The sequence below is a fragment of the Orycteropus afer genome, unplaced genomic scaffold, assembly GCF_000298275.1.
Source record: "Orycteropus afer afer isolate SDZICR_OR568_19922 unplaced genomic scaffold, OryAfe1.0 scaffold00034, whole genome shotgun sequence".
Taxonomy (NCBI): Eukaryota; Metazoa; Chordata; class Mammalia; order Tubulidentata; family Orycteropodidae; genus Orycteropus; species Orycteropus afer.
The window spans coordinates 11563913-11585396 of record NW_006921621.1 but is presented as its reverse complement, the minus strand read 5'-3'; the positions used below and the strand labels follow the sequence as shown (position 1 = coordinate 11585396).

Sequence of the window (21484 nt, the reverse complement as noted above, 5' to 3'; positions counted from 1 at the left end):
AATATTAATAATTCAGAAGGAAGATGGGGGCAATCTACTTCTGTGGTGTTACTGCCTCGGAAACCCACACAACAACAACAAAATATTAATAGCAATAGCAGTTATTATTATATTGAGCCCCTACAATACATCAGGCACTTTCACACAGTATTTACTTTCCTCACAACTCTAGAAGTAGGCAATATATGCCTATTTTACAGGTAAGAACCTGAAGCTCAGAGAAGCTATATAGTCAGCAAGCCATAGAAGCTGAACTTGGATCCCTGTCCATCTGACTTTGGTGTCTAGAACCTTGACTACCATATGCTCTTGACTCATCCACAGAAGTAAGCTGTGGATGGAGTTGAATTTAGCAAGCATTTGTGGGTAGAGCTCTCTTACCTTGACCACATGGAGCTTGGGCAAGAGATTGCAGTCAGCCAGTGTCAGCTCATCTCCATCCAGGAACTTGCGACGGGACCCCTTGTCATCGTCCCCACAGGTATTGGCATCTACCTCCTCTGGCAAAGGGGTGCTTAGATAGTCATCCAGTTTCTTCAGTGCTTTGGTCAGGCCTCTCTCAAGGGCTAGCATGGAAGGGAAAAATAAGTGTTTTTAGTCAACCTTCTTGCCACTGGATATGACTACAGATCTTTAGAGTAGGTAGTTTATCCTGAATCCTGTCCCGTTTGTCACTGTGCCAGCTCCCTACCCCACACTGCAGAATACCTGGCAGCTATTAACATACTGCAGTAGAAGTGGATTAAATGGCCTGAAAAAGAAAACTCTAACAGAACAATGAGTATTACCTAATAATTTTTTAAAAAATAAAAAGCAATGAAACTGTTAGGCTTTGTACCAAAGATTTAATAGGCTTATCTCCGACGGGTCCAGTAACAGTAGTCAACTTTCACTTTTCTTTTTGCTTTGTCAACATTTTGCCAACATTCCACAATACACCCACATACTAATTTTGTAGAAAGAATTTATTTCTTACATTTTTCCTTACATTTATTTATTAAATAAGTAATATGTTTACAACATTTATGAAATAAATCAATAACTGCATAGTGGTCCTAAAACAGAGATTTGCACCAGGTTTTGTGAGAGCACTAACAATGTCTTGCTAACCCAACCTGAGAAGGGGAGAATGAACAGACATGGCTTCCAGGAGGACATGGCATAAGAAAGAGAGTATTCTGGTTGTGTGTTGCCCAGAAAACCAATGGGTATCAAGGAGGTATGTTTGGGCACATTATAGGGAAGAGCTGTCCAAAATGGAAGGGCAAGCACATTAGGCAGAGGGCTCCTTATCCCCAGGGATGTGCAATCACAGCTGGATGGAAACTTGTCCCAGATATGGCTCGAAGAATGAACCCCAAAGTAATATAATGAAGTACAAGACTTTTACAGTCTTGTCCCAATATTTATTAATCAAATAATTTGTGTAGACACAGAACAGAGCAAAACACCCAAAATAACAACTACAAGAAGTTGCTATCACTCAAAGTCATCTCATTCAGAATCTCACAGTCTATTCCAGTCATTGAACATTAACCTAGAAACTTCCCACCTGAGCTCAGGGAGCAGCTGTGGAGAAGACAGCTGGCTGGGCCATTAGCCAATGCACCTGTATCATTAGCCTCATCCCCAAGGGCTGTTTCTCTAGGTTCTGGTTTAGAGTGTGACACTGGGATAATGAGAGTCAGTCCTAATGTTAATTCCAGCAGATACAAGGGGGATGGTGACTTCTGGAGGAAGAGCCAAGGGAACAGAACTCTTGTTGAGATTTTCCCAAATGTGCCTCTGTTAGCCACTCCTCACATAACCCGCCTTTGTCTTTCCACAGAAGGCTTTTTGTTTGAGACAATGGAATTACACCAGCCCAAGATAAATCAATTGAGTGCTTACTGGAATGTTTGAAAACTGGCTGGAGGTTGGACATAGTTTCTCAATACTTCCTTCTCTGGTGTGGCATTGAACTTGCACTTCATCATCTGCTTTGTGTTTCCAGTTTGAGAGAATAGAGTGAGCAGGGCTGGGAAAAATGCTTATATTCCCTTTAGTAATTATGTAGACTGTCATGGGATGGCAAGCCCATTCAAGGGCAATGGAAGAGGCTGGATACGAAACAATATTTATGATGCTTTTTCACCCAGAAGCACTTGTGATTTGAGTTTGTTTGCTACCTCAAATTCCCCTTCCCCTTTCAGTTATGGAGTTTGTGACAAAAGCTTGATTAGTATGGGGAAAAGAAAACTCAAATAGGATGCAATGTCAAATTTTGGCCAGGCAACATCATCCAAGGAAAAGAAATCTATGATAAGAAGTAAGGCATTGCAAGTTCTAATTCTAAGTTCTAATGTCCATGGAGACTGCACAAGTCTGTCCCAGTCACCCACCCACTGGGAGACAATCCTGAAATTTGATGATGAGACCTAGACAGCAACTGAAGCTCCTTGGGTGGATAATTCTGGGTTAAACTATCCTTCTATGATGCCTTGAGATGGAAGGTTATAATTTAGTAATAGGTGTGGTTGTTGCATTATGTCATGAGTGTGATGTACCATGTCACATACCAAGTCAGCATGTTAGGAGGATATCCATGGTGTTTCTATTTCATCACTCTTCTTTGTGTATTTTCAGTCAGGAATGTGAAGATTGGAGCTGGTGATAATCATGGTAGAGAGAAGAGGAGATGAGACTAGTGGTGGTATCTGTGATCAGGGGAAGGTGGTGTTAATAGAGGCTTTGATAACTGGGCAGGGAAACAGCCCAGTGGCCTAGAGCTAACCCTGTGTTTGAATCTTGACCCTGCCTAGGATGGATTTATTGTGGCTCAGATGAGGCTTCAGCTTCAAGCCCCCATGATCGCATGGGTGCCTTCTAAGGCCCTGAACCTGATTATTTTATTCCTTATTTATACTGATTTATTGACTTCAGTTCGCAAAAATCTTGGATATGTTCCTGATTCTGCCACCTACTACTTAAGTTCCTCAACTTCATTGAACTTCCTTCAGTTTTCTCATCTCAGCAACAGGAATTTAGATATCTACCTCTCATAAGGAGTCCCTGGGTAGTACAAACAGTTAACATGCTTGGTTACTAATCAAAAGGATTGGAGTTCAAGTTCACCCAGAAATGCCTTGGAAGAAAAAGGCCTGGTGATGTGCTTCCAAAAAATCAGCCATTGAAAACTCTATGGAGCATAGTTCTACTCTGACACACATGGGTCATGAGTTGGAATCAACTCCATGACAACTAGACTGGTTAACCCTCATAAGACCACTGTGAAGATTAACTCAGATAATGTAAGGTAAATGCCTAACATAATGTCTACTTCATACTAGGACAACAATTAATGCAGCCATTGTTACTGAACATTCTCTGTCTGTCACCCCATACTCTTGGTCAGTATATTCCTTAAATTCCCAAGAGGGGCAGAGAATGAGAGAATGTAAGAAGGACCAATGCTGAGGCCTTACAAGGGGAAATCAACAGCTGGATCTTGGCTTCTCTTACTTCTTTAATGTACAGCCCCAGCCCTGTGCCGACACTCTCTTGGGATGCTGCTTGGTGGTAAGTCGTGTTGAGAGGCACAGCCAGAAGGAAATAAACACAACGTGCTTGTGTGCCAAAGCACTGCCACATGATCAAATCACAGATGCCAGCACCAGTGTAATCTCTGCCAGTTCGTTTCCCTCCTACCTGCCAACTCATTCCTTTGGCCCTGGCTCAATCTGGCATCCATAGAATTTAATTATCTCTTTCAGCTGACAGCACCCAGGTCATGAAATGGTTCATGTTGAACTTTCTGCAAATGTAAGAGTGAGGGGGATGTGAAAGAAACCAGAGTGACCAGAAGATGTTGAAAATGTCAAAACAAGGCTGCCCAAATTCCTTCAATCTTTGCATTGGAAACCCTCCTGCCAAAAGACTTTCTCTGAGTAGCAAGTCTGGGTCACCTTCAGACCACAGCAAATGAGCCTGGGGCTGAGGCACCCCCAGATTGCTCATATTCCAGGGACTTGATGGATACCCAGGCCTTTAACTGCTTTTTTCCCCTCCCTCCCCACGAAGATTTATTCTGTACCACACACAAATGCACTGGGTAAAATATGTGATGAGGAAACAAGAGGAATAGTTCATAAATATTCTCAGCCATATGCAAACAATCTCAAATTTATTTTTCTCTTTTTAAAAGAGGGGGAAGAAATCCACCCATTCCTTGATCACTTCCAGATTCATTGAGGTTGATATTACATAAGACCCAATATTGTTTTCTCATCGTAGAGAAATAATGACTTGGAAATGGCAATTTGAGCTAAGAAAATAATATACTCTTACCCGGGTATGGAGTCTGAATGGGGACCCAGGAGCCAAAACTCCAACCCAGCCTCCAATAAGCTCTTGCAAGAACAGTTCAGCCCTGGCTTGCTGGCGTGCTTGGATACTGCACACAGGGATACTGAGGAGCAAACAGCCATGCATTTGCCTTAGGGCTCCAACTCCTTAGAGAGGAGCAGGCGTGAAAGGGGTTTTTGAAAGAACCAAGACAGCTCTGTGGGTTGCTGAGCTCTGTTTCTCATGCATGGTTTTTCTTCTGCATCTAAACTTTTAGAGAGATAAGAACCAGAAGTTTACCTCTGACCAACGTCTGCAGCCTGGATGGGTGACTATTCAGCTCTCCAGGGGAGAAGGAAATTGTGGCTACTGGTTGACCTTGGCTGAACTTCCTCTATCCCACTATGTTCCTTTCATTGCTCTTACCCCAGCACCACCAAGGAAATACACTCACCCAATTTCCAAAATGGGCCAGGAAAGTTTATACCACCTGTCATTTAAATGCACAATGAACCAAATAAGATGGGAATCATTATTTATTTTCATTTAACAGATAAAGAAACTGAGTCTTAGTCTTACCCGAGGCACATGTGTGTGTCACACAGAGACACACAGAGCTGAGTCCTTCAACCATCCAAATTACCCCTGAAATGTACAGCGAAAATGTGTCTTATTTTGTTTTTAACTATTATGGTCTTCTACAGTAGCTGCTACCCCGCCGGGTAGTGGGAAAACAACAACAACTTTAATTTAGTCCATTCTGGATTATAACTAGTCCGATGCAATAATCTAAATAGTCTCTTTGGAGAATTCTCAATCTCTGTTGCATAAAAATACTTGTGTGAGGCAAACAGTTAAGGCTCTCTCAGCTGTTAACCGTAAGTTTGGAAGTTTGAATCCACCCAGAGCCCCTTCAGAAGAAAGGCCTGGTGATCTATTTCTGAAAAGCCATCAAGAGAACACATTGGAGTAGAGCCCAGTTCTGTTCTCACATGCATGAGGTTGCCATGAGTCAGCATCGACTCAGCAGCGGCTGGTTTATTATGATTATGATTATGATTATGATTATGATTATGATTATGATTATTAATGGTTTGATTTTAGCTGAAGTTCTTGGTACTTTCAGTGACCATGATTTGATCTAGAAGGAGTTATCTCTGAGTAGAGAACTTACCAGGACCTTTCAAATAATTTCTCAGTAACAAATGCCAACTCTGTCTGTACTTGGGGCAAATGTTGTCCTTTGTCTATGTGACACCAAAACATTGGTGAAAAGTGAGAAATCAATTGGAGTTTGCCTGTGAGGACAGAAATATCTATATATTAAGAAATACCTGGGGGAACTGAAGGAAATTTTTACTTTTCTTCTCATTGAAGATGATGTTGATAACAACCAACTGATTTTTTCTTTTAAAGTACAGCTGTGGTTTGGGGAAGACTGCAATGGAGACTTCTCTGGCCATCACATTTTCTTAGAGAGATAAGAAAAAGATGCCCATACCTTATTGACATCTGATGGTTGAAAACATGCAATGACAATATGATAGGAACAGAAAATGAAAATAACAAGAATTGATTATCGCCTCTTCCTCGCCTTCTTGAAAAATGAATGGTTTATTTTCTTGCCTAGCTATGAGAGACAAGGAGAAACAAAGAGGTCGAATGGCTCTGTGCAAGATGCTCAGGGCAAAAGGTCCAGCAGCAAGGAGGCTGCTGCAGCAGCAGCAGGGACCAAGAGAAGTAGTGGGGAGAGCACAGGCCAGGCAGACAGAAATGTAGATGCCTTCAGGAAGAGTATCATCTCGAGGAGAGACAAAAAGATTCTAAGGGGATCTCTAGGAAATTCAGCTTGCTTATGAGCATAATCCCTTCTTTTTTCCCCCTTCTTCCCCAAGAAAGCTTGGTAAAGATATACATTGATCTTTCAGGTTTGAGGAGGTAAAGATCTACATTGATCTTGAAGGTTTTAGAAGTCAGGCAGCTTTCTTCCATTGCCAAAAACCTTAAAGGGGGAGCAAGAGAGCCCAGTTATAATTGGGCTACATGAGTATGAATGACCAAGCCAAGGCAAAATTACAGAGCAGGTGAAGATTAGGTACATTCCTGCTGATCTATAGTGAACTTTCTAGAACACATGGGAAGCAGGCAAGGAGGGGCTGGTCTTCACAGTCCCTGAAGCCACATTAAGGCAGAATTGGAAACAGAGTTTTAAAAGATGGGGACAGGATTTACTTTCAGGTTTGGGTCCTCTGGTTATGTTAGCATGTCACTAATGTCATCAGAAGGAGCCCTGGTGGCACAGTGGTTAAATGCTTGGCTGCTAACCAAAAGGCCAGCTGTTGGAATCCACCAGCCACTCTGCAGGAAAAAGACATGGTAGTCTGTTTTCATAAAGATTACAGCCTTGGAAATCCTATAGGGTAGTTCTACTCTATCCTATAAGGTCGCTATGAGTCAGAATCGACTCAACAGCAATGGGTTTATTGCCATCAGGGTGAGACCACAGAAACCCTGGGTCATGGTCCTCCTTTGAGTGCTGTGCAGCTTCAGCTCTGGTGTTCAAGAAACTTGGGTTAAAAGCCTGCCCTTGGTTGTAGTTGTTAATACCAAAGCCAAATCCACTGCCATCAAGTTCATTCCTACTCATAGTAACCCTACAGGGCAGAGTAGTATTGCTCCATAGAATTCCCAAGGCTGTAAATCTTTACAGAAGCAGACTACCTCATCTTGTTCCCACCACGGAGTGGCTGATGGATTTGAACCGCCAACCTTTTGGTTAGTAGCTGAGTGCTTTTAACCACTGCACCACCAGAGCTCCTTGTAGTTGTCAATAGGTTACATTAAAGCATCTTTTATGGTATTTGTCTCTCATGTGACTTCTACAATGATCTGTGAATGAGTTTATCATATTGTGGGGGTTTTCATGTTGGAACTATGATGCTGGAACTAAGCCAGCAGTATTTCAAATACCAGCAGCACAGTAGACAGGTTTCAGTGCTTCCAGACTAGGAAGAGCTGGCAATCTACTTCCAAAAATTAGTCAGTGAAAATCTTATGCATCACAACAGAATGTTGTCCAGTATAGTGCTGGAAGAAGAGGCCCCCCCTAGGTGGGAGTGCACTCAAAATACAACGTTGCCACAACAATGGACTCCATCAAGCCTACCTAGGATCATGACAATGGTGCAGGACTGGACATCATTTCATTCTGTTGTACATGGGGGCACCATGAGTCAGGGCTGGCTTGATGGCAGCTAACAACACTAACAACAGCAGCAGCTAGTACATTGTGGACTTAATAAAATGGTAGGTAGCTATTATTACTGTGGTGGCTGTAGAACTTTATGAAAAGATGGGAAGGAAGGAGAGACTGAGAGCAAAGGGAGAGAGAAAGAACAGCTCAGGGCAGTTCAATGTCTGAAGGGAAATTTATCTGAACATCCTAGAACTTTTCAAGGAGAAACCTGGAGAACTCTAAGGATAAAGCTCACTCTGGCTTTTCCCAACATGCTAGTGATTCAAAGGCATCTGGAATCATCTCTTTGGGTTTAGCATTTTCCTCCCCCGGCTATGTGGGTGTGTCAAATTTTCTTGGTCTGATTGGAGGATTCATGTCCACCTTTGGCATCAGACCAAGAACACTGGAACTGGCCTCATAGTTAGTGAGGAAGATATCAAATTGGCCCTGGCTGTGGAAGACCTAGAGGCTCACATGTGGGAAGTAATTTCTGAGCTTCTGTATTAGGCACTGGTTGAAAACAGGAAGGGTGGAAAGACAAACAGCAGTTTATAAAAACACCAAATGCAATGGCCACTTCAACAGATTCCCTGCTGCCGCCTTGTGCAGCACCAGTTGGGTAGTCTGCAGCTCATGCTGCCAGGGATACTGTGTGCTCTAGAATGGATTTCCGCCTTGGATGGGACAGTGAATTAAAATGACAAACTCCTATGGTTCTTTCTAGTAAGAGGCCAATAAATAATTCTTTACCCCAAAACAAATGATGTAAGCATTTCAGTTACAGTGGAGGGAATCCCAGGTGAGTGGGGCACTCTCTGATATATTTCCAAGTAATTCAGGGATTTTTTTTTTCTTTCCTTTTTTGAGGAGGAGACCACATCCACCGTATGGTTTTGAGAAGAAGCACCTTTTTGATATGGCTTCACAAATCTATCTTATATTTAGCCTATGTTCAGAACTATTATAATCATACCAGTAAATAAATAACAAAAACACATATTTTTTTACAAAAAAAAAAAAAAAAAGGCAAGAAAAGCCTCTGGCAATTATTTGACTGTGCTTGAAACACCACTAAAATTAAGAACTTAGGTCAATTCAGCATGCCTTTCATATTATTTATGTGTGTGTGTGTGTGTGTGTGTTTGTGTGTGTGTATCATCCATATAAAATATGGATGATATATACAATTCCAGAATCAGATCATTTTCTAAGTCTCCTAAAAACCACAGTCAATTTGAAAAGAAAGATTAACATTTTAAGGTTTCAAATTTAGGTTTCCTTCTTTGTATACAGTGTATACCATGTAGACTTCCAAAATGTTTATCAATAGGAGAAGTGAGAGAGATTGAGGCTGAATGGAGCAAGATGAACAGAGAAAAGGGAGAAACTCAGGAGGGAGGGAGGGGAAAAGAGTAGCAACAGCCAGGAGAGACTGTTCCCTCTGGGGAGCTGGCCCAGACTTCAGTGACGGGGCGGTGGCGACCTCTTCTGGCCCATCTTTAAGCACACGCTTCTGCTTCAGCCACAGCGAACATGTAGGTGTGTTTTCTATTAGGCTTTCCAGAAACTCATAAATGGTTGTAAAACCCATTGTGCTAATAGAAGGAATGACATAAATGCTGACTGAAGCTATTAATGCTGGTTGTAGTTTATGTAGCAGACTGAATCAGGCTGAAAACTGTGAGTTTTTTATGGTTACTTTGTAACAGGTTATTTTTAAGTATCAGACCAGAGATTCCTTTGGATGCTGATGTTCAAACCTGTGGAATAAACTGTTCAAAGGAGAGTCTGACTTTCTCGATCCTCTACTCCAGCATTTAGACCTAAAGACTTCCTTTCTCAACCTTCCCTCCCTCCCTCCAAAGACAAACTAAAGTGATTTAACCTGTTTGTCTTGTTTCATCCTCAACCAGTCACACATTTTTTGTAAGAGTTGTTTATAAATTTTAAGCACTTAGCTACTAATTGAAAGGCTAGAGGTTCAAAACCACCCAGAGGCACCTCTGAAGAAAGGCCTGGTAACCTGCTTCTGAAGGATCACAGCCAATGAAAACCTCATGGAGCTCAGTTGTACTCTAAGAACATGGACTGACTAGAGGGCAACTGGTTTGGTTTTTGGTTATTTATAAATTTAAAGAGGAGCTCTGGTAGCATAGTGCCTAAGGCACTTGACTGCTAACCAGAAGGCTGGCGGTTCAAATCTACCAGCGACTCCTCAGAAGGAAGGCTGGGCAATCTACTTCCGTAGTGATACCGCCTCAGAAACCCAAGGAGGAGTCGCTATAAGTCAGGTCCGACTCGACAGAACATAACAACAACAACAACAACATAAATTTAAAGAGTACAAGTATGGTAGATCACACCCTCCCTTTCCATAACTCTAAATTTAAATAATGATTGTTTTGGGCCTTTCTGTGAATATCCTGTAAATTGTCTCTGTTGCCCATTGTTTCATTCATCTAGTGAGTGCCTGCTCTGAGCCGGGTTTGGTGTCCCTTGCTTGCTGGATCAGGATTCAAACAGTGAATCTGAGGATTGTGGAGTATGTTAATGGAAACATACATGGTAGATATTCAATGTTTGTTGGCTTTTTAACTCATTTAAGCATAGTTTCCTAAATAACCCACTCTTGTTTAAAAACTCAGCACCACATGCATTTTAAATAATGACTTTTATTAAATGTATAATATTTTATACCCATAGGATATAAATGCCTATGGGGCCAGCTGCCTAGGATGGGAGATGGGCTCTAGGATCTGTCCCATAACAAGTCTGGGCTAGTTGCTTGACTTTGGGTTCCTCAGTTTCTTTATCTATAAATGGAGACCATAACATGGCACACCTCATGGGGCTACTGTGGGGGATGATTGAGCCAATGCCTGCAAGGTTCAGAACAGAGCCTGGCATGCAGTGAGTGGTCTTTATGTGCTGTATGTGATGAGGATATTGTTGCTGAGTGCTGTGGAGTCAATTCTGACTCACAGTGACCCCTGTGGCAAAGTAGAACTGTCTCACAGGGTTTTCTTGACAGTCAACTTTAAAGAAGATCTCCCGGTGTTTCTCCTGAGAATCACCAACCTTGTAGTTAATCATTGAACCACCAGGATGCCTTATGTGATGTTGCTGATATGTAAGAATTAAAGCCAACAAAAAATAAGTAATAAAATAAGTTCTTAAGAGTTGAAGAAAAAAAAAAAAGATTCTTGCCTCTGGCCTCACTTGATAAATGTTGTGCTTAACTCGTCCTCTGCCCTGAGGAAGTCACCCCAGACGAATGATGCTGAGTGTTTTCTTGTGTTTCATAAACGCTGACATTAACAGTGATACTCAGCTGGTCCTTTCATTCTGACTCTACAGCCGTAACCACAATCCCGCCAAGGAAAAAGGTTTCGTTCTGAACAGTCGTAAAATAGAGCAATTTTAGAGAGTGAGTTTGGTGGGGATTCGGGGGACAGATATTTTTGCAGAATTCTCCAGATGTGCCACACGTATTCCTGACACCCTCCTCGCAATCCTCCGAGCAGTTCCTTAGGTGCCCTCACTTGCCCCCCACCCCAGATTACGGTTTGTGGAGAGAAGCTATACACTTGGTGTTTTAGTTGAACAGCTTTAACTACATGAGTGTAGCATCTTCTAAAGCTGAAGCAAAAATGTTGCAAATGTATTGCAAGATTTTATACTTCAGTTTCCTAAAATCTAGCTGTGGTAATAATTTTGATCTAGTCAACCCCAAAGGAGAATTTGAAGTAGTGTTGTCTTTTTTTTTTTTTTTGGCATGGCTAGCTCAGAATATAGCAAACAATCCATTCTCCCATACTTTATTACTTACAGAACCACAATCTTTTTCAGGGTAGCAATGTGCCCAGACAAAAACAGTCATCTCCCTAGACTTCTAGCCTTTCAACTAGAGGAGGCCAAATGACCCACCAGGTGACACAAGTAGAACTGAGGACAAGGCCAACCCTGAGCAAAGTGTTGGTTACAACTTGCCTTTGATGTCCCCACAATGGGAACAAAAAAAAATGGGTAATCAATGAAAATGTCAATGGGCATGAGGACATCAGAGAATTAGAGCTGGATAGAGGTAGGCCTGCAAAATCACGTGGTTTGGCATATCTCCCACTCCCCCCAGTATTCAGAATTTGTAGGGATCCTGGACATGGGATCAGTGCCAAGAAACACGTTGATGTTAGGTGCCATTGAGTGGACTGTGACTCATAATGACGCTACATACAACAGAACAAAGCAGTGCCCTCACACTTTGCTATGCTTGAGCCTATCATGTAGCCACAGTATCAACCATCTCATCAAAGGTCTTCCCCTTTTTCACTGACCCTCCACTTTACCAAGCATGATATCCTTCTCCAGGGACTGGTCCCTTCTGACAACATGACCAAAGTAGAGGAAATGAAGTCTGGTCATTCTTGCTTCTAAGGAGCATTCTAGCTGTACTACCTCCAATACAGATTTGTTTGTTCTTCTAGCAGTCCACGGTATATTCAATATTCTTCACCAACACCACATTTCATAGGCATCAACTCTTATTCAGTCCTCCTTATTCATTGTCCAGCTTTCACATACATACGAGGCAATTGAAAATACCATGGCTTGGGTCAGGTGCACCTTAGTCTTCCAAATGACATCTTTGCTTCTTAACACTTTAAAGAGGTCTTTTGCAGCAGATTTGTCCAGGGCAATATGTTGTCCGATTCTTGACTGTTGCTTCCATGGGTGTTGATTGTGAATCCAAGCAAAATGAAATCCCTGACATCTTCAAACTTTTCTCCATTTATTGTGATGTTGCTTATTGGTCAAGTTGTAAGGATTTTTGGTTTTTTTTATGTTGAGGTGTAATCCATAGTGAAGATTATACTCTTTGATGTTCACCAGTAAGTGCTTCAAGTCTTCTTCACTTTCAGCAAGCAAGGTTGTGTCATCTGCATAATCACAGGTTGTTAATGAGCCTTCCTCCAATCCTGATGAGAACCATGTAACTATGGTCCAAATCATTAAATGCTTCTTTAGCCAGAGGTCCTAGACAAGTCATTTGCCCTCTGGTTCCTAGCTGAAAGAATATTGAATTTTGCCTTCTGTGCTTTCTCTTTGACTCATGGTGAAGTTTCACCTTTAATACCAAATATGTTTTTCATGACTGTAATTATAAAAATAAGGGTGAAAAGGAAAATATCACTTAGGCAAACACCACCATACTGACAGTCAGTGACAGGAAGTGTTCAGATTCTTATACTCTTATTGCTAGTTTCCAAATGAGGTTATTCTTTGTTGTTACTTTTTTTGTAACTGTGAAAGTTGAATTAATATAACCCACTGCACCTGATGAGTTGATTCTGATTCATAGTGACCTGACAGGACACAGAACTCCCCTATAGGGTTTTCAAGGCTGTAATCTTTATGGAAACAGGCTACTACATCTTCCTCCTGCAGAGCGACTGGTGGGTTCAAACCACTGGCCTTTCAGTTAACAACTGAGTGTTTTAACCACTATACCACCAGGGATCCTTGGATTGATGTAAGAGGTTATAAAAGCATTAGACATTCTCAGTTGATAGTTAAAGTCACAGAACTTCATAAGCTAACTGGGGTCTTAGAAGTTTCAAAGAAAGATAAGAGAATGGAAGGACCTAATGTGAAGACAAGTAGCCCTGGTGAAGCAATGGTTAAGTGTTTGGCTGCCAACTGAAAAGTTGTCGGTTTGAACCCACCAGTAGCTCTGTCAGAGAGACCTGGTGATCTGCTTCTGTGAAGAGTACAGCCTAGAAATCCCTGTGGGGCAGTTCTACTCTATCACATGGGGTCAGTATGAGTTGAAAATCAACTTGATGGCAACTAATAACAATGTGAAGACAGATTTAAAGATAGGCTGGAAGAGGGAGCAGTATGGAGGAAATAACCTTGACATTGAAGGGCCAGGATGGGCCTTTCCATCATCTTTCGGGCAGACACGGTGGGGACATCTTGAAGTGTGTGGGACAACATTTGACAAATGTTTATTGAGCACTGCTCTGAGTGAGACGCTGAGCTGGACTCTGACATAATAACAATAAATGAGACCCACCCACACGACTGCCTAAAACCTACTCCTCAAAGTGTGGTCCTGGACCAGAGCACTGGAATCACCTGGAAGAAAGGTCTCAGGCCGCACCCAAGGTCACTGTATCAATATCTGCATTTAACAAGACTTCTAGGGGATTCATATGAACATATAGGTTGGAAAAATACTCATTCTGGATAACAAGACAAACAAAAAGAAGTGCTACTTCATTAATGAGGCTACTCAGGCTAAACCCATAAATAGGTTAAGTGAGTTAGGGGTGGTTTCCTGACAGACAGAGCCATAGCAGGTATTTAAAGAAAGCTAGGGACCTTAAACAAGAGCCCTGGTGGTGTAGTGCTTAAAGTGCTCGGCTGCAAATCAAAAGGTCAGCAGTTCAAACCTACCAGCTGCTTTACATGAGAAAGTTGTGTCAGTCTGCTTCCATAAAGATTTACAACCTTGGAAACTCTATGGGGCAGAACTACTCTGTCCTATAGGGTTGCTATAAGTTAGAATCAATGCAGTTGCAGTGAGTTTTCAGTGGTTTAGGGATCTTCAAGTTTAAGTTTCATATAGTAACTTAAAAAAAAATCCTTTGAACATTTCTACATACATATTTGTATGTGCTGCAAATATATCCATGTATATAGAAGAGCAACCTAAAGGCAAATTTATTAAAAAACGAAAAACTTTTTAGCCATAACCAAACATCCTGAGGTAGTAAGTCATTGGGCTTGGGGGCTTAGGACCACAGTCTCAGGGAACAGGTAACTTAATTGGCATAATATAGTTTACAAAAACAATGTCCTACATTTACTGTGGCAAGTAGTGACTGGGGTCTTAAAAGTCAGCAAGCTATTGGTGTCTCTCTGTCAGAAGCAAAGAAAAATGAAGAAAATCAAAGACACATAGAAACAAATAGTCCAAAAGAACTAATGGACCATGTGAAACTTAGCCTCCTCAACCCTGAGACCCGAAGAACTAGATGGTAGGCAGCTACCACTAACAACCTCTCTGAAAGGGATCACAATAGAAAATTCTGGATAGGGTGGGAGAAAAATGTGGAAGAAAACTCAAAATAATAAAAAAGATCAGGATTACTGGTCTGATAAAGATTGGTGGAATTTCCAAGACTGTGTTACCCTTCCTTAGTCGATCTGCAAGCCTGGAACTGAACTCACCCTTGTGGCTCAGCTTTCAGTCAAGCAATAGACAGGCCTATAAAGTGAACAGTAACATTAGAGGGGTTACTCAGTGCTTAGAACAATTGGCCATAGGAGATCAAAAGAGCAGCTTTTGCCCAGGGATAAAGCTCAGACAGCAAGAAGGGATTGAAAAGAAGGATGAATGGAAACAGGAAACACAAGGAGGAAGTGGGAAGAGTGTTGTTACATTGTGGGGATTACACCAATATCACGAAACAAAATGTGTACTAAATATTGAATGGAAAACCAATTTGCTCTACAAACTTTCACTCAAATCATAATAAAAAGTTTTGTGGTGGTTATTTTAATTAATCTCCTTAAAGCCACTGATACATACAGAATACCGGACTGGACTCAACTCCAGAACTCAATTTTTATCTTTTAGTTAATTAGTTTGCATCAAAAAAAGTTTAAAAGCTGAGAAATGGCTGGTCTGCCCAGGCTTATCATGGGTTCCACCATGTCTTCTTTGGAAGAATTTTTCTGATGCTTCAGCTATTCCTTGTGTGAAATGTTGCTCATTCTGCCTGGACAAGATAGTGACAAATTTGACAAAAGAAATTTGTAATTTGGATGTTTGATATCTTTGCTAGAAAGTTCAGCACACCACTTGGATTTCACATATTGTCATTTTCCACCCCATCTCTATCAAAAATGAGGAATCCATTCCAAATGCTAATCTACCCAGAGCCAGTCTCCACAGAAAGTAAACAGAGACAGGGGAGAATTTTCTCTCACACTCTGACAAGGGGTTATTAGAGCAGCCATCCTGTAAACCAACTGCAATGCTCTTGACCTGTACACACACAATGAAAGGTAGAAACATAGACCCACACTTGCACCTCTGTGGTTTAAACACCACATGCTTAACGGAGAAGCTGTGAGACCCAAACCATGTCCCGTTACTAATAAAGCTTTGCATGTAAGCACATTTTTCTTTCTATTGATACATGTGCCTATCCATTTAAGGAGGCATGTGAAGACATCAGCTAGTATATAGAAACATCGGAACACACACATACTATATGTGTACATATGTGTGTGTGTGTATGGAGAAACATACACACATATATATGCATATAGGGGGGAGAGAAAGAGGAAAAAAAAAAAAAAAACCACTTACTTAGCTCCCACATGTAAACTGCATAAAGATAGGAGGTGTCAGTTGCACAAGATGAGATAGAAATAGCAAGAGGTGAAAGAACATTTAACTTGTGTTCAAATTAGTCATTTAATGTTCCTTTCTTCCCCAGTTCTTGATCTGAGTCCAGGCCAGGCCAGGAGAACTCATTCTGGTCAGACAGCGGGAAATTCCACCCCATGGAATGGTGTTGGTGGTCTCTGCTCAACTCCAGCCAGGGAGCCCACACAGCAAAACACCGGCTCATTCCACTAATGAATGTGCCCACCCACACAGAACCCACCTTCCTCATTCCCCTTCCTCCTCCCCCTCCTCATGCCCACCCCATTCAACACGCCAAGCAGCCACAACCACCTTCCTTACGACTGCCCAAGGATTCATTTCAGGAACAAAATTTGTTAAATTATAAATTGCAAGCATCCCACCTCGATAATGAACCAAATCAAAGACCCTCTGGAGGACATCCCCTGGGCAATTCCTGGAAGGTGAGGAGGAACTATTCATCTCCTTTCCCCTCCCTCCCACCTCAAGGATATTCCATGTAGAAGACGTGCAACTATGCAGGACAGCCAGGCCTCGGAGGTTGGGCCCACCAAGCCCAGGTTATTTGTTTTTCCTTGCAAGCATGCTAATCAAAGCAAAGCTTTAACCCAACAAACAAACAAACAAAATACCCTGAGCTGGTTATTTTCATGCAGGAGCTGCCAAAGAAGGCAGCCTGAAGGGTTCCTTTATGACCAGGGGCATTTTTGAAATGAGACAGCAATGGCTGCTTTATAAGGAAGTGGCCAGACAGTCACTTCGTTATCCCCATCACTGCGGTGGCCTGTCTGACCACCAGGAGCCTCCATCCAGATAGCTCTCCACTGAAGGGTTATGAGGCCTCAGCTGAGGCCTTCCCAAGAGCCAGCTGTCCTGAGTTAGAACACTGCTATCCTACTTCAAAAGAATCAGTTGATGTCTCTAATAGAATAGACATGGGGCCCCACTGCCATGTCAGTGACTTCTGTTTCTGCGGTCCCCACCAGTTGCCATCAAGTCCATTCTCACTCATGGTGACTCAAGTGTGTAGAACTGAACTCTACTCAGGTTTTCAATGACTGATTTTTCAGAAGTACATCACCAAGTCTTTCTTCCCAGGCACCTTTGAGTGGACTGGAACCACCAAACTTTTGGTACCCAAACTGTTTACACTACCCAGGGACTGAGGACCCTGTTGTTGGGTGCCACTGAGTTGATTCCAACTCATAGCAAACCCATAGACAGAGTAGAACTGCCCCCATAGGGTTTCCCAGGCTGTAATCTTTATAAGGGGAGCTCTGGTAGCATAGTGCCTAAGGCACTTGACTGCTAACCAGAAGGCTGGCAGTTCAAACCCACCAGCCACTCCTCAGAAGGAAGATGGAGCAATCCACTTCCATAGTGATACTGCCTCAGAAACCCAAAGAGGGGTCACTATGAGTCGGGTCCGGCTTGACGGCACATAACAATAACAACAACAATCTTTGTAAGAGCTGATGGCCAGGTCTGTTCTCCAATGGAGCAACTGGTGGGTTTGAACTGCTGACCTTTAGGTTAGCAGCAGAGTGCTTTAACCCTACAGGGTAATTATTACTCACATTCTACTGCTTTTTAAATATTGCCTTAGTTTCGACCACAGCCTGCTGGGTCCCTCAGAGAGCCTGAGGCTGAATGAAAGGTGAAGATCTTGCCCCATCCCCATGGAGAGATCTCTATCTCCAGAGTGGACCTACCAGGGGCATGGGGGCTGAGGGTTTGGGAGGGAGGGACAGGAGAAGGAATTAAACGCCTTATGATTGAAGTGGCTTGGAATAATAAACACATACACTCTCTTCTAAACACGGCTTGCCACATCCTGGGCATCTGGAAAAAATGCTCCACCTCGCCTTCCCACTGCCCCTCCTCCCATCCTCACCCCACCAGCCATTTGCTTTCATGATGCTTTTGGGGAAAGCACAATGAAGCAGATTTTGATGCTAAGGGGCTTGTTAACTCTGGGCTAACAGCCCTCCCAGGCCGTTTTGAATCCTTTCAAACACTTTCCTAGTTTAGGTCAAGGAAGTTCATAAATGTAAAGACTAGAGGTGGAAGAAGGGAGAGAGGAAAGGGAGAAAGAAGTAATTGGGGGTAGCTTGTCATCAGGCAGCTAGTGCCCTCTGGAGGCTCTATCAGGCCTGATGGACCTGCACTTCCATTGGTATGAGAGACAAGAGGAAGGTGGCTTAGATCCCCCAAAGAGACCTGGCCTTTCTAGGAACCACACCCAGAGTTTAGACATGCCAGTTCCCTGTATTCAGAAGCTGCTTAAAAATCCACAGAGCAACATGATTAGCCAACACAAATGCTGATTTCTGTGCCTGCCAGAAGAGGGCAGCACATACTACGACATTACATGAAAAGCTGATCAGGCCAGTCCAGAGGGTAGATACTAGGGTATTTGGGGAAGGTAAGAGCATTTAACAGCAGCAGCATAGCTATCACTTATAAGTGCTTACTGTGTGCCAAGAACTGACCTAAGTGCTTTACATACATTAATGCATTTAATTAATATGACAATGATGTACGAAAGGCCACTATACTTTTATTGCTGATGAAGACACCAAGGCACATAGAAATTAGGAGAATTTGCTATTATAGCCTGGGACTGCCTAAGAGAAAGGTCAGGCAAATCACATTCCAAGGACTACCTCTTTTTATAGGGTCTCTGGGTGGAGCAAATGTGTATTGCTGTGAGTTGGAGCCAACCCAAACCACCACCCTACCACCACCTCTTTTTGGAGGGCCCTCAATCAAAGAATAACCAAAAAAAAAAAAAAACCAAACTCACTGCCATTGAGTCAATTTTGACTCATAGTAACCTCTTGGGTTTCCAAGGCAGTAAATCTTCACAGAAGTAGATTGCCCAGTCTTCCTTCCAGGGACTGGCTGGTGATTTGAACCACCAGCCTTCTGGTTAGCAGTCAAGTGCCTTAGGCACTATGCCACCAGAGCTGCTTAATCAAAGAATAGGTTTTCTATTGTTAAATGGTTGAAAAAAAAAATCAAAAGAATACTATTTTGTGCCCCATGGAAATTATGTGAAATACAAATTTCAGAAATTTTGTCAGAACACAGACCATTTGCTTACGTGTTATTTATGGCTTAAAGTTTTACTGTCCCAACAGCAGAGTTGAATATATATGCTACAGACTGTAAAATATTTACTGTCTGTTGCTTTACGGAAAAAGTTTGTTATCCCTTAGAGGTAAGCACTACCTGTTTTCATGGAAGAAGGTCAGGGAGCAGAGTTGATACTTCACAGGATATGGAGCAGTATGGCTCTCCCAGAGGAAGCTGGTAGCACTGTTGACCTCAATTCCCTTTCTTTCCAACAAGGTAACTCAAAGTCTGAGCAGAAAGGAGTATTTGACATTTCACTACATAGCTTCAAAGAAGTAATAGAATGGAAAATGTGGAATGGACTGTGAGAATTGCCTACTGTATTTTGAGCCTGGACTGCTTTATTTTTTTTTCCCCCCATATTTTGATACCTTTGCAATCAGGCTATATCTTATAACCAAATGTATGTCATAATTTATGTGGGAATATGTTTTGTTTCTTGGTTGTTATTGTTAGCTGCCTTAAACTCAGTCTCTAATTCATGGCAACCCCATGCGTAACTGAAGGAAGCACTGCCTAGTACTTCACCATCCTCAAGATGTTGTGGGTAGTATTGTGATCCACAGGGTTTCCATTGACTGGTTTTCAGAAATGGATCACCAGACCTTTCTTCCAAGACACCTCTAGGTGAACTTCCACCTCAAACCTTTTAGTTAGCAGCTGAGCTCATTAACTATTTATACCACCCAGGAACTCTGATGTAAGTTTTAGAGAGGAGGGAACCTTGGCCCTCATTTGGAAACAGAACCAAGACTGCTCAGGGAACTTCTGATACATCTACAGATTAATCCAAGTCTAATGGCTATTCATCTGTTCCAGTAAAGGCCCTGAGGCCAGGAGGCAGTGTGAGCTATTATACACTCCCCTTCCCTATAGTGGCAGCCAGGTTTGCATTTGCTCTGGAGAGGAGGAGGAGCAGAGGGCTAAGCCTCATGCAGGTGCTTTTCATTTGGGGACATATGTCCTGCATTTTCTGGGACAGTACCAATTTCTTATAATTTGATTATTTTCAATGAAGGCAATTTGTTAAACATCTGATTTTCAGTTTGGAAAATATGGCCTCTATAGTTATAACTAATGAGCAGCAAAAGGGAGAGAAACAACTCAATCTGTGTATGGTCCTTGTACCCTAAACACACAGCACTATGTCCAGCTCATCACGGAGACCCAGGAAATGTTTGCTGAAATATTCTACTAGGACAAGTATTTTGGGAGGAGTATGTTAGGGTTTCACAATGTCTTCTATAAAAATAAAATTAAGTGCAAACTTTGCAGTGAAAAGGGGCAGATCTTTGCAAGCACAGTATAGGAGTCCACCAGTCACCATAAAGGAGACAGACAGACACAGGCAGGTCTGCTCTCCAAATCTTGAACGGACAGGGAGGAGCAAGAAAGTTGGTGACATGAGCCTGGGGCTGCAGAGAGGTGTCTTGCGTCTTCAGGAGAAGATGGGGAGATAAAGAAGAAAATAGATTTCAGAGGCAGAGGGAGCACAAATAATGAACACAGGGGTGAGCAGGGGTGTAGCTGAAAAGGCAGGGTAAAGATGATGCCTGCAAGGGAACTGGAGGGAAGTCAGGTCAGAGTGAACTCAGTCTGACCTGGAGCCATAGGAAGGAACCGGAAGGGAAGTCACAGAAGGAAAAGGCCAAAGAAAATGAAAATAACAGCTCCTCCATACTTGCAACTCAAGCCCCCACATCAGGAATATTTGTTATTCTTCTGGGAGGTTGGTTTGTTTTTATCTTCTGGGAGAACCGAGCTGTAGATGGTGAGGGGTCCCGTTTTCCTTTGTCTGCTAGACTGTTCTTAGTCGATTTGTGGTCTGCCATCCGTGTCAGGCCTGTAGGTCCTCGGAGCTGGGGTATTGTTTAATTCACCCTGAGCTCCACTTTATGGTCTCTCCTTGTTTGTCTTTCCCACCTCCTTCTAGTGTATACTACTTTGCTGTGCTTTATGTGCCCCTGTGCAGAGCTATAGAGCCTTTCTGGAACAAGTGGAGTATAAATTTTAAAATAAAGAGAAGTCCCTCAAGACAGAGGCAGAAATAAGAAAATAAACTAGAGTTAAATCAGGGAGAGAAGAGGGAATTCAAAGGAAGCCTTGAAAGACTGAAATCATCCAAATTGGAAAAAAAAAAAAAAAATGTCATTTAATAAAGAAGTCTGTGACACAGGCAGCCTGAGAGGCCTGAGAAAGCCTGGAATGTATGTTTGTTGGGATCTTGAAAAAAAGGAACATGCAAAGAAGGCTAGGAAAAGTCACAAGGCTGCATATGATGTACGGATCAGATACCAAAGGTTGGGCTTGGGAGGTTTAAGACCTAGTGAAAACTAGGGGGG

General features: G+C 42.3%; 1 protein-coding gene across 1 annotated transcript in view; it reads right to left on the bottom strand.

Annotated features, from left to right (window-relative positions):
• CLIC5 (chloride intracellular channel 5) overlaps window positions 1-21484 on the bottom strand; it is a 254433-nt gene that overhangs the window by 7853 nt on the left and 225096 nt on the right. The window contains exon 5 of the mRNA XM_007936175.1: window positions 382-566. Within this exon, the coding sequence (XP_007934366.1) occupies window positions 382-566 (185 nt within the window). The remainder of the gene's footprint in view (window positions 1-381; window positions 567-21484) is intronic.